This window comes from Diabrotica undecimpunctata, chromosome 7 (assembly GCF_040954645.1).
Source record: "Diabrotica undecimpunctata isolate CICGRU chromosome 7, icDiaUnde3, whole genome shotgun sequence".
Classification (NCBI taxonomy): Eukaryota; Metazoa; Arthropoda; class Insecta; order Coleoptera; family Chrysomelidae; genus Diabrotica; species Diabrotica undecimpunctata.
This window is the reverse complement of record NC_092809.1, coordinates 24,784,374-24,799,024: the sequence shown is the minus strand read 5'-3', so window position 1 is coordinate 24,799,024 and position 14,651 is coordinate 24,784,374. Positions and strand designations below refer to the sequence as shown.

The 14,651-nt window shown below is 32.1% G+C and overlaps 1 protein-coding gene across 4 annotated transcripts in view; it reads left to right on the top strand.

Annotated features, from left to right (window-relative positions):
• LOC140445079 (sodium-coupled neutral amino acid transporter 9 homolog) overlaps positions 1-14,651 on the top strand; it is a 79,940-nt gene that overhangs the window by 24,669 nt on the left and 40,620 nt on the right. Inside the window, exon 1 of one of the 4 annotated variants that reach the window (XM_072536881.1) lies at positions 3,891-4,023. The exons of the other annotated variants lie outside the window; for them this stretch is intronic. Within the exon in view, the coding sequence (XP_072392982.1) occupies positions 3,991-4,023 (33 nt within the window). The 5' untranslated portion in view covers positions 3,891-3,990. Of the gene's footprint in view, positions 1-3,890; positions 4,024-14,651 lie in introns of those variants that run through there. 4 annotated transcript variants of the gene reach the window in all.

Below are 14,651 nucleotides of genomic sequence, written 5' to 3'. Positions count from 1 at the left end.
CTAAAAATAATTTTGACTTTCTCTTTGTACTGAAAAACCTTATTACACACGAGTAAGATCAATTCTGAATATTTTTGACATAATCCCAGATGTATTTCACTGTAACATCCAACATCCGACTCCATGGTTAATAAGCATCCCAAATTGCAACACCTCTCTAATAGATTTCTCCAAAAAATGCAATAACAACATACTAATCAAAAACAAACTAAACGAGATTCTTGAACCAGACTACCTTAAGTGCACAAACATCTTTACCGATGCCTCTAAATCTAATGATGGCATTGGTTGTGCATTTGTTACTCCAACGTCTACTTTCAAATTTAAACTACCGCCTAGTTCAAGTGTTTTCACCGCTGAACTGTTTGCTTTGTACCGTGCCCTAAAATATGCCAACCTCTCAAGAATTTCAAAACCTCTGTTTCTCACCGACTCGCTCAGCTCTCTTCTTGCAATACAGCATCTGTATCCTAAACAGCCCTTGGAGCAACTAATAAAAACTGAACTACAAATCGCCCAAGAGAACCAGATAACTTCTAAATTTATATGGATCCCATCGCATATAGGAATTATCGGCAATGAAAAGGCAGACAGTAGTGCTCGTGATGCAGCAACAAGTGCGGAATCTGAATTAGTGCGTGAGGGTGTATATAAAGATCTCAAAACGTTTTTTAAACAAAAAGAGATTGGTCAGTGGCAGCGAATGGTTTCTATCGCAATCTAAATTAAGATCGTCTATATATATATATATATATATATATATATATATATATATATATATATATATATATATATATATATATATATATATATATATACCTATATATATATATATATATATATATATATATACCTATATATATATATATATATATATATATATATATATATATATATTTTGATAACATTAAAATTTTATGTAGTGAAAGTAATAAATTCAAAAAGACTTTTTTGGAAATGGTTTGTATTAGCAAAAGTGATAATAATTTAAACGAAAGATCAGAAATTCAAAATCTAAGCAAAATTTATAATTATATTATTTCTTTATAATTTATATATGAAACTTGAAAAATATCACATTTTGATTTAATTTTCCATATATCTGTTACATTTTTTTAGACATCTATCAATGGTAAATAAATCTGCTTTTTTTTTGTTACTAAACAAAAAAAAATGTGTAAACAAAATTTTATTTTTGGCAATGTAATTGTCAAAAGTAAAATTTTTAAGTTGGCATTTATGACATTCAGGCTTATTTGTAATTGGTCGCTACTTTAAATTGTTTATAAATTCAATTGTTTTTGTGTTAAGAAAATGTTTTCAAAATTATATTAAAATTTCAGGGAAGCATTTATTAGATAAGGACATTTTTGTATTAATTCTTTTTGAAATGTATTTGCAGCAATTTTATCAACCAAATTAATTTTATTTGGTGAGTTAACAAAACTTTTTTTTCTTTCTAAGTAGTTCAACTTTGTAAGATATTTTGACTTTTTTAGCAGCTCTTGATAATAATTGTAAACACAATTGAAAGCTTGAGATAATAAATAGTTAATCAATAGCCCCTTTTATTGACTCCAACCCATCCAAAACATTTATATATTTTTTCCAAACGAGTCACAAGTACTTCTTTTTTCTTACTCATATATATATATATATATATATATATATATATATATATATATATATATATATATACATCTCAAAGACATCTATTCTTTTTTCTATTTCAGAATCCATTGTCACAACTTTCACAGACATACAATAAGACAGAACAAACGTAACATCTGATCATTCTGGCCGTTAACCGGCATTAAAAAAGACTCGATAAGATGCTTCTATTAAAATAAAATAAAAAGTTGAATTACAAGAAGTGGTTCCTGAGATACAACTAATTAAATTTAATCTCAGGATTGTTCTTCTAAGTACCCTTCTATACGATTTATAGGATATTTTTCTGTTCTGCTTTGTTCATGTTTTATCATTTTGTAAGGAAAAGTGTGTCTTGCATCTAAAATATTTTCAATTTAACTAATAAGCTTCTCCCACGATTGCTAATGTGTTTGTCTTAAAATTTGTTTTGCTTTTGTTTTCCTCTGTCGATTTCGAAAGTTGTCGATTTAGATAATAATTTAAGTAGCTTTGGTAAAGATCTTTTACACTTTCTTCTTGTAGCAAATACCTTCTAAATATTTCCTCTTAAATTGATTTTAGTGATAATTAAATTATTGGTCTTCTGTAATCGATTCAGTAATCGATCTGTTCCAACTACTAGGTAGTGTAAATAATATGTTTATATGTGATTAAGAAAAAACTATTGGTTTTAAAGAAAATCACATTTTTAACTAGTGTTTGACGTTTCGACTTCCACTCCGGAAATCGTTCTCAAAAACGTTATTATTAAAAATTCTGCGAAAATGTTTGACCAAAGGTATTTGTTATTAGGTTATGTCATTTCAAAATTGATATACTTTAGGGTGGTGTTTTTAACCTAATAATATCAAATTCTGACTGTTTCATCTGCTTTTTTGTCTTATATGTTTATGTGAACTGTAATTATAATTGTCATTGTGTAACGTAAATTGTGCAACGTGGATTTGTGTCTTGTGTATTGCATATGTATTGTGTATAAGATCGTAAGTGATGTTTTTCGACCGCTTGTTACTCCGCTATTGTTGGTATACTCTTGTTGTTGACTTATTCGTTTAATATTGGCAACCAAAGCCTGTTTCATTCTACTGATGGGTTTACTATACCTACATTTTTCTTCGTGATGTAGGATGAGGTTTGCTTCTTTGACTTTTCTCTTTTTCAAGTCTGTTTCTTTCATGACGATTAATCTATCTTTCTATTATCGTCTGTGTTCGTTGTCCCAGGCATGTTTGCATATCTGGTATTTCCCGAAGTATCTGTTCTTGATGTATGCTTCATGTTCGTTTATCCTGACACTTAGTGGTCTTGCGGTTTCTCCCATGTAGAAATTGTTTTATTCATAGGGTATTCTATAGATGCAGTTTTTTTGTATTTCTTGTGTGTTGTTGGATTTGGTTTTGGACAGGACAGATCTCTTTGTGTTAGTTGTTTTGAATGTTGTTGTGATGTACTTGTTTCCAATCCTAGTCAGTTTTTCTGATAATCCATAATATTGTTGTCATCTTTGCATCCCTTCTTGTGAGTGTTTCTGGATTACTTGTGGTGTTTTGCTGTTTTCTTCCTTCAATCTTAAGGAATTCCTTATTTATAAATGACAATATGTAGTCTTTTTTAGAAAAAACCCGTGTTAGAAAGTATTTTCCTCCTGAAATGCATTTTCATTTAGCAGGTGCTTCGAGCTGTATTATATAGGGATTTGATAATTCATTTTTTCATGTTTACGTTGTGGTTGACGTGGTAATTTAAATACCTGTTGGTGTGGGTGGGTTTTCTGTAAACTTTGGTTGCATATCCTAGTAGACTGGTTTTCTGTAGACTTTGGTTGCATAGTTTCAGAACCATGCTAATAGGAAGTAGTCGATATGCGTATCACTTCCGCGGTATCTTAAGTTTATTGTTTATTATTTATTGTTTTAGGTTTTTGTTTATAATTTTAATATTTATTTATAAATATAGGTTACTAACATTATTAATTCTATTTTAACGTAAAAACTACAGGAAATATTATTTTTGATTGTTCATGTTATTTTTGATTTTTTCTATTTAAAGAATTAAATTGAATTACTTAAATTACCTAATTAATGATAGAATTTTGTTTTTAACCGCCTGACACAAGAATTAATGTGAATATATTTCACCAATTGAAATAAATTTTTACAAATAGCGTGCGCAATTATATGAAAGATCTACGTAGGTACTTCCAATATCGTGCTTTAATCTCTTTAATTGAATTGTTGTCTTTTTAATTTCGTGGTAGACTCTTGGTAGGTGCTGTTTTAAGTAGTTGTATTGGTCTCAGTTAATCAATATTGTGGTGATCACAAAAATGTTTTACAAATGTATAAATTATTGAAAATATTAATATACTGGGTAAGTACTGTCTTTAATAACTGGTAAAAGTGCCACCTTTTGATAATAAACATTACAACAAACTATATATATATATATATATATATATATATATACAGTGTGACCCATTTACATTGGAAACACCTCTATAAAATTTGAAGTTGTTAACTGATTTTAATCAATTTTTTTTAATGTCATGTAATACAAGGTCTATTGCGGGACAAAATATGAAATATTTAGTTAAATTTTCAGAGCATTCTACGATACTTTTTCTTCGTCGAAAATGGAGAATTTGTATTAGCGATTTTTTTATTAAAAAAATTTCTACGCCACTGGATTTAGAGTGGCTTCAAATAGCTATTACAAAAATTTCATTAAGATATATTAATTAATAACAAACTTATGACAACTTAAAATTTTAAAACTCACTAAGAAAAAACACTCTGTATTAACGTTAAAAAAAAAACACTCTGTATTAACAGAAACATGGAAACATAATTATAGTTTAAATCCTAGTTGCCTCTACCAATCCACCATCTAATTGGATACATTTGTCGTAGCGTTTATGAATATTTCTAATTACATTTCTTAGTTGTTGGGGAGTAATTTCTGCACATGCCTGTCGAATTCTTGCACGAAGTTCGTTTACGTCTCTTGGACGGGTTTGGTAAACTTTTTGTTTAATAACTCCCCAGAGAAAGAAGTCTAAAATTGTGAGATCTAGAGATCTGGGTGGCCAATCTATCAACGGACTACCCCGGCCTATCCAACGGTTCGGAAAATTTTTATTTAGCCAGTGCTTCACGGTTCTGGCGTAATGAACAGAACAACCATCTAACTGAATATACAAATTTAATCGTTCATTAATTGGAAGCTCATGAATAGCATCCCACAAGTCGGTGTTTAAAAATTCTAAAAAGTTCTGTGAGTTCAAGTTTTCTTCAAAAAAGAAAGGACCAATAACTCGCTCGTTCAGTATACCACACCAGACATTGATTTTTTGAGAATACTGGCTTTTACAGTTTATTACCCAATGGGGATTATCTGCTGTCCAATAGCGACAATTCTGTGATGATACTACTCCATTTGTAGTGAAAGTGGCTTCGTCGGTAAACAACACGTTTTTTAGAAAATTTATATTGTTTAAATATTCCCCTTGGGCCCATAAACAATATTCTAAACGTTTTGCTTCGTCGCCTTCTTGTAATGTGTGTAAGAATTTTGGTTTGAAAGGTTTAATATTATTTACCTTAAGACATCGCCGAATTTTCTCTCGAGGCACATTCAAATATAAACTGGCATTCCTTAAACTGGCATTAGGGTTATTTCTGAAATGATCTAAAATGATTTGATCATTTCCTCTTGTTCTTTGTAACGGGTTATTTTTTAAAATTAGTTTTGATACTGCACCATATTCATTAAATATTCTATTTATTTTGTTTACCGTACCGCATCTAATATTAGGACGATCCACATGTCTGTCATTAAATATTGTACAAACTTCCCTGGCACTTCTATTGTTATCTCCCAAAAGACGTATAATTTCAATTTTTTCTCTCAAACTTAATCTTGCAGCCATGACACAAAATATTATTAAAAGAATTTGAAGTAAATATTGTTGCAGATATTATGCATACATTTATGCTAGCACTGAAATTTGTATGACACAAATAATGTCAAACAGTAATATCGTTGTCATGGCAACTGAGATTTAAGTTGTAGCATATAAGGTTAATAATAATATAAGTGCGTTACTTGCATTAAATTTTTATGCTATTTTAAACATTTTTTGGCTAGTAGTGGTTTATTATTAAAATTATTTGAAAAATAATTAGTTTTATGGTTATCTGTTGATACAGGGTGTTCTTTTTTGATTCGTAGCTTAGTGAGTTTTAAAATTTTAAGTTGTCATAACTTCGTTATTAATAAATACATTTTAATGAAATTTTTGTCATAACTATTCGAAGCCACTCTAAATTAAGTGACGTAGAATTATTTTTAATAAAAAAATCGCTAATACAAATTCTCCATTTTCGACGAAGAAAAAGTATCGTAGAATGCCCTGAAAATTTAACTAAATATTTCATATTTTGTCCCGCAATAGACCTTTTATTACCTGACATTAAAAAAAAATTTGGTTAAAATCGGTTAACAACTTCAAATTTTATAGAGGTGTTTCCAATCTAAATGGGTCACACTGTATATAAAAGGAAAAAAGAAGTCTTCGCTGACTACGTTAGAAAATGGAGCTTTGAGGATTATTGGAATACGCAGCGGTGAAATAAGTGTACTCTTTTAACTGAGTTTCAAGCTTTCGAAAATGTTTATTTTCATCGTCAGGAAAAAAGTTATTGAGATTAGTATTTCTTGGATGTTACACTAACATGTGACAATATTACGAACCACTCATAAAATGAGTTAAAAACTAAAAAATACATAGTGTAAAAAATTTTTTTTTAAATTGACAAATATAATTTGTCAATTTTAAAAAATTGAAAAAAGCTTCAAAATGTAGTTCTCAAAATCGGCTGACTTTGAAACTCACGGGAACGATGGAGGGGGAAGTAGCTGTTAACTGTTTTTCTGGTTCTTGTTTATGGATTTCGACGTTTTTTATAATTTGTATGTATTGTTTACGTACTTTACGACGTATTATATAAATAAATAAATTGTTAAATAAACCATATATTTTAAATTTTTTTCATTTTTTATTTTTTTTTAATAATATTTGAAGTAATTTATACTGTAAAACATAAATATTTATGATTAATATATACTTCAATAAACTGTAAATAATTTATTTATAATAGATTTTATAAACAAAACAAATTATCATATTCTTATAAAGGTAATAAGATAATATTGGTTTATGTATTACTTTGGAAATAAAAAATCTCAAACAAACAAGATTTTATTTCTTGCTAAATTCTTGCTATTAGATGAATGACCAATTAAAGTTACAACATCTTTTGCGGAAAATTTTTCAATACACTGTTTTTTTATTTAATTTTTTTATTTTATTAGAAAAAAATATAGTACATATAAGGAATATAATGGGTGCTTTTCAACGGAATCGTCCACAACACTTCAAAATGTAGTCTTCAAAATCGGCCGGCTTTAAAACACACGCGGGGGCGATGGAGGGGGAATGCTTGGAAAACGGGAATAATTTTAATCTAGTTATGGATGATGCACCGCCTTCAAAAACTTGATTAATGCTAAAACTACTACTTTATTATTATTTGTATAAATTACAAATGCATATATAGATATGTTATATATAGATATATTCACGGTGTGAGATAATTTATTAATTTAGAAATAAAATAAGCAGTGACTTTTGAAAAAGACTTTTAAACTTTTGAAAAGGATTGTTTGTCAGGAATATCCGCGTAGTTCGATAGTGATCTTTACAAGAAAGAACATCTAGAAGGTACGTGTGTGCCTGACCAAAGATGCGGCCTGAGAACTATCAGTAAAACAGTTACGTGAGCAACTAGAAGAACGGGATGAAGACTGCAGCGGGTTCAAGAAAATATTTCAAGAACGACTGAGGGATGTTCTCAACAAGAATAGATATGACCCAGATGCATTTCATTTTCAATCAGCAGAACAAGCCGTTTTAACGAAGATCGAAGAAACTTCTAGAAAGACTGAAAGAGGTAAATTCGAAAATGTTTCCAAAAGATTCGATAAAACTTCTCAAATTAAGAAAGAAGCAGCTAGACACAACGACGAGAAATTCGAAAATGATTCTAGAAGATTCGAAGAGAGTTCTCAAATAATTAAAGATGTGTGTAGTCAGAATAATCAGAAATTTGAAGAAGTTTTTAGAACATTTGAAAAGATACAGAAAAATGTAAACGACGCGACGTAGAAGAGAATATCAAACAATTAGAACGCTTGATAACCAATACAAATGGTGCTACCACCAGTTACGAAATGACGCAGTGGATATCCTAAGATCGATTCCTAAGGGTCAAGAAAAATGTTACCAGACTTTGTTCACTCGACTAGAAAAACGCTATCGAGATGCCCATCTACGACAAATCTACAAAGCACAACTAAGAAGTAGAATTCTACACATCAACAAAGTTGACAGAGAAAGGCAAAGTATATACATGGAATGAAGAGTGTCAAAAAAATTTTGAACAATTACAAATTGCACTGGTAAGTTCATTGATTTAAAGCTACCCAAGACAGGCAGTAAAATTTATTTTGGATACCGATGCCAGCAACAGTGCAATAGGAGCTGTTATCTCCCAAATCCAAGATAGGCATGAGGAAGTCATCGCTTACTTTAGCAAAGTCTTGTCGAAATCCAAAATAAATTTTTGCATTACCAGGAGAGAATTTCTAGGCGTAGTGAAAGCTTACGAGCATTTCCATAAATACTTTTATGACAGAAAGTTCCGTCTTGGAACGGATCACGGCGCTCTAAAATGGCTTCTACAATTCCGTAATCCAGAGGGCCAGGTGGCAAGATCGTTAGAACGATTACAAAAATGTGATTATACGATCGAACACAGGGCTGGAAGAGTTCACTTAAATGCCAATACTCTTTCGAGAAGGCCGTGCATTGAAAATTGTAATTACTGTCTTATTTGCCCCGTGAGACGAAGTACCCTCAATAATGATCAATGGCAACCGCAACAGCTACAAGACGTCCAAACATATGATTTATGTATAAAAAGAGTATTACGAAGACTCTGCAATAGGTTTGAAAACGGTTCTATTGGATGAACTGTAAGTTGGGTGAAGAAGATGGTGCCAGAAATGTGAACAGTGTGCAAACAGTAATGGGCTAGTTAATAAAAAGAGGGCACCCATGAAACAGCACAATCTTGGTATTCCTATAGAAAGAGTAGCAATAGACATTGTAGGTCCGTTTCCAGAAACGAATGATAAAAATTAATATATCCTGGTAGCCATGGATTATTTCACGAAATGGACTGAGGTCTATGCGATACCAAATCAAGAAGCTGCTACCGTTGCAGAGGTACCCGTTAAAGAATTCTTCAGCCGATTTGATGTTCCCTTGGAGATGCACTCCGACCAAGGACGAAACTTTGAGTCAATTCTCTTTCAAAACGTTTATAAACTGATTGGTGTCAATAAGACCAGAACGACACCCTCGCATCCTCAATCAGATGGAATGATCGAGAGAATGAACCGAGCGATGGGTTAACACTTGTCTAAAGTTGTATACGAACATTAAAGAGATTGGGAACAGCACATTGATTTATTCCTAATGGCCTACCGCTCGGCCGTAAATGAAACTACAGGCCAAACTCCAACATGCCCAATGTTGGGTCATGAAGTTCGTTTGCCCTGCGACCTAGAGTTTGGCTGCACACCTTCCGAAGAACATGTTGCAATCAAAGAATATGTCGACCGAATAAAGATAAGAATGAACAACTTTTTCGACAACACCTCCAGTTAGCCAGTGACACATTGAAAGATTAATATTATTCTCGTTGCAAGAATGAAAGCTTTGAAGTAGTTGATCTTGTTTGGCTTTATTAACTAGTGTCCAAAAACAATGAAAAGGTCCGTATGAAATTAAAAAGAGAATAAATAGCCATAATATACCGAATTAAGAAGTTGCCAAAAGGTAAACCAACAGCTGTTCACATAAATCATCTTACACCTTTTGCTGGCTCAAATGAAACAGAAGAAGCACGAACCCTTCAACATGAGATCAAAGATGACCGGTGACCAAGCTTTAAGGAATTTATGTCAAATTACGAGGAAAGGAGTGCTAGATGGGGCGTGATTACAGAAGTTTAACAGGAACTTCTTAGTGTTCAGGAAAACGTCTGTCTAGCCTACTGTGTTGCCCAAGACCTCGAGGTGACTAAAGGAATCTCGTCCGTGTTCGGTAAAAAGTTCGGTCGCTTAGACGAGTTGAAAAATCAGCAGCCTAAAGTTGGAAGAGTACTGCGATTAGAAGATGGTCCTTGATTTTTACTGCATATGGTGACCAGAATGTCTTATACATACAGGGCAAGCTATGAGGATATATGGCGTGCTTTAAATAATTTAAAGAAAATCGTGTGCAATTATGACATCAAACATTTGGCTAAACCAATAATACGACATGCACTAGAAAATCTGGATTTGAGTAATCTTCCGAGAAACCGGTGTACGAATTACTGTGTGCTGTATTAACCCGAAAAGATTGTGTCCTTCAAAGACCGTAGACTGTTATTACTTCCTGAATGGTGTATGGCTGGAGTGTGCTGTAGATTTCGCCATTCTGGGCCTACATAGATGTTGGAGTTGCTGATCGGGACGCTCAAATCTAAAATGGGATCAATATAACAAAATAATGTACCCCATATAACGGTTGCATGTCTGTGAATGATGACACATAATATACGAAATGTAGCAACCGTGGTACAGAGCGAGACGTTCATGCTCAATAACGGATACTTTTAGTATTTATAAGCCGTGCTGATATTAGCTAGTTTTAGTTTATAAGATACTATCGTTCTGTAAGCTTAAAATAAATAGATTTACATAAATTAGAACCGCCCGTTTTATTAAACATATTGCAAACCTGGTCTATTTGAGATTTTTTATTTCCAAAACAATACATAAACCGTATAGATTGTAACGTTATAAACGTGACATCTTTATTAATTTTTATTTAAATAATTATTTTATTTTAATTTCTTTATTAATTCCTTAACCTCCAGCTTCGTTTTTACTACTTTTTTCTTCAAAAAGTAGTTGGCGCCCTCTGTCGTTCTTTTCTTTCTCTTTCTTTCCGGTAGAATAAATATTTGCCTTCTCTCTTTCTGTCCGATAGACTAAATATTCTGTTCTATGTTGACAGAAAAGCTAATTCCATCATATAGGCTTACGTGCTATGTCATCTGTGCTAACTTTATTTTAGTCTCCCACTTAGTTTTTGTCAATCAGCTTTTCTAACATAGTGGGATATGTTTTTTTTTGCCTGTTTCTAAAATTTATAAAAGAAGGCAAAAATTATAATAAGCTTCATTTTATGGTCTGCAACATTATCTTGGGTTTATTGGCTGGTTTATTAACGATCTTATTATGAAAATTTATTGACCATTGGAGGACCTAACCACTTAATTGGGAGGCTACACTCACATGGTATAACTGCAGTTCTCCGGAGGACCTAACGTCTAATTGGGAGGCCACACAAACAGCCCATTGATGTCATCGATGCCATAAGTATCATCCTCGCTAATTCATTGTTAAGCATTGGGAGGGTTGATTGTTTTTTATTTTTTTAATAAATATGATTAGTTAAAAATTGTTTTATTTGCTATCAGCTAAGGGTTCAGGTTTAGTTTCTAGTTTAAGACAAGACGAACTCACACTTGAGATACTGAGCTAGGCGAAGCTTAGACGATAAGCTCCCATGGTTGATTGAGGTATTATTTTTATAATAGTATTTCAATTCTCTTTGGTAGTCTTATCGTTACAAGATGGTTTATACAGAATATAAACCGTCTAGATATCAATATTTAAAAATAATTGAATAGGATAATTTGTTTTTTTTTTTCATAAAATCTATTATAAATAAATAATTTATAAAGTTTATTGAAGAAGTACAATAATATCAAATAATACTAAAAAATACAAAATTAAATCAAAAATTGTTTGAACAAATTAAATGATTTATTTAACAATTTATTTATTTAAATAATGCATATTCCTAATGTACGTAATATGTACATATAAATTAAAAAAAGAAACGTCGAAATCCATAAACAAGAACCAGAAAAACAGTTAACAGCTACTTCTTGCTGCATTGCTCCCGAGTGTTTCAAAGCCAGCCGATTTTGAGGATCACATTTTAAAAATTTGTTGATGATTCCGTTGAAAGGCAATCTTTTTTTAATTTGGCACATTTAAAATTTTTTCCCTTAATTAATATAAATAAAAGTTGATGTAATTTAAAAAAAATAACTTTGTCCCAAATTGTCTGAGAACTACTTTTTCTTTTTTAAATTTGTGAAAAAATACAAATATTCCAAATATGAAAAAATTGTTTTAGTGTGGGCTGTGGTTAAAAAGTTGTTCTTATTTTTTGCAAATGTTACATGTCTTTGCAAAATGATTTTGTAATATTCAAAATAGTTTTTCTTAACTTTTTTTAATAATATTCATAGAATAAATCTTTTTCCTTCATAAGCCATCCATGGAATTACTGTAACTTCATTATTTTCTGACTTATATTGTTGCAAAAAAATTACTTTGGAATAAACACATAAAATATATGACCGATCGCTTTGAAATTTTGATCATATTTCATTTTTTAAAAAGTTGTTATCATTTATAAAAAACTGAAATTTTTGACTTATTTTGAAACTTTTCAAGCAACACATAAGGACAGCAACATTTTAAAAAATGCCATTTTGAAGGTTAATATGTGACATAAGCTTCTTACTCTCAAATTTGTTTCAAATATTCACTTTTTGCTGATAGGCGAAAGAAGCGAAAATTTACCGTTTTTCGGCCTTAATTTGTATATAACTAATTCAAGTTTAAAAAATCGACTGCAGGTAACAAGGTTCTTAATATAAAGATCAATAGGGGAGAGGTAGGTACAGTGAGACGGTCGGAACACTGAGACAAACGCGGTAGAGCTTACCACGTTCGGTATTATAAGGTAGAACTAAACGAACATGCCTATTACCACCTTAAAGTGAAGCAAACAAGAAACCATTAAGATTCAACACGAAATGTTTTAGTTATCGCTGGTCATTTGAAGTGAGTGCATCGTAGTAAATATACCGTATCCACGTGGCCGCTGTTTTCACGAAAATTGAAGTTTCTTAGACAAGGTAGGTTATTCTAACTACAAAGTAAACCATTTTACGAAACAATTAAATTAAAACAAACGATTTTTGTACATATTTTATTAGTTTTTTTCATATATTTTTATTAACGATTTTTTAAGGAACAGTGAGACAACACAGCAGAATTATTTTACAAATGACCTGGCTTATACAACTATAACGGAACAGTGAGACAGTAAAGGAACAGTGAGACGCGTCTCACTGTTCCTTTACTGTCTCACTGTTCCGTTATAGTTGTATAAGCCAGGTCATTTGTAAAATAATTTCTCTTACAGAACGAAGATGCCAAGAAAAAATAAAACAGATCGGAAAATAGGAAGATTATCTGAAGATATGATGAGACAGGCTGTTGAATTAGTACAAGGTGGCACTTCTATACGGCAAGCAGCACGAATAAAAGGAGTATCTTTCCAAACAGTCCACAGATATGTTAAAAAATATCAACAAGATGAGAACGTCCGTTTATGTCCTAATTACAAAGTAAAACAAATTTTTACTATCGAACAGGAGAACGACTTGTGCGAATATATAATTAAATGTTCTAAAATGTTTTATGGCCTATCAAGAGAAGATACCCGAAAACTGTCATATGAAGCCGCAGTCTACAATAACATAGTGGTTCCAGCAAACTGGCATACTTCAAAAATCGCTTCACTTGCCTGGATGAAAGGATTTCAGAAACGTCATTCCAATAATTTATCCCTCCGGACCCCAGAAGGTTGTAGTCTTGCAAGGGCAACCGGTTTCAATAAATTTAATGTTGAAATGTTTTTCAGTAAACTTGAAACCGTTTTACAGCGTTTCCCTGTGTTTGGAGATGGTAGTCGCATCTTTAATTTAGATGAGACAGATACCGTTACCGTTCAAAAGTCCCAAAAAGTGTTTGCAGAAAGAGGTATACGACAGGTTAGTAAAGCCACAAGTGGCGAACGTGGAACACTCGTTACAACATGCTGTATTGTTGGAGCATCTGGAGTAGCATTCCTCCTGCTCTGGTATTCCCAAGAGTACACTTTAAAGATTTTATGATAAATGGGTCGCCTCCTGGAACTTTAGGACTAGCTTCAAAAACAGGTTGGATGAATACAGAGTGCTTTGTGCAAGTTGTTAGACATTTTATTAAGCACACTGGTAGTACTAGAGAAAACCCTTCTTTATTGCTAATGGATAATCATCAAAGTCATTTATCGATTGAGGCAATCGATTTATGTAAAAATAATGGCGTTACAATCCTGACTATATCGCCACACTGCACGAACAGATTACAGCCGTTGGACGTAGGTTTATTTAAGCCATTTCAGACTTTCTACAATGCTGCAGTAGATGCATGGATGATGAACCATCCCGGTCAGACATTTACAATTTACAACGTAGCAGCCTGTGTGGGCACAGCATATACACGAGCAATGACGCCAGTTAACATCGCAAGCGCTTTTCGAAAATCTGGAATATTTCCATTCGATCGGCATGTCTTCGCTGAAGAAGATTTTTTGTCAAGTTTTGTGACAGATAGGCCGCTTGTTGCAGTTGAAGCTGCTGCTGAAAAGATAAGTGAATCTCCAGATGTAGAAAATCCAGGTCCAAGTCATACTGCTACTACTAAAAACCTTTGTTAGTCCAACAGTTTTTAAGGGTTATCCTAAAGCTCCGACAAGAAAATCTGTAGAGGGCAACAAAAGACGCAAAGGAAGGACGATGATAGCTACGGATACCCCGGAAAAAATGGAGCTGATTAAATCTAAAGAAAAAACACCAAAACAGAAAAAAGTAGCACGGCGCGTATTAGATAGTGATTCTGACGAGCAAGAC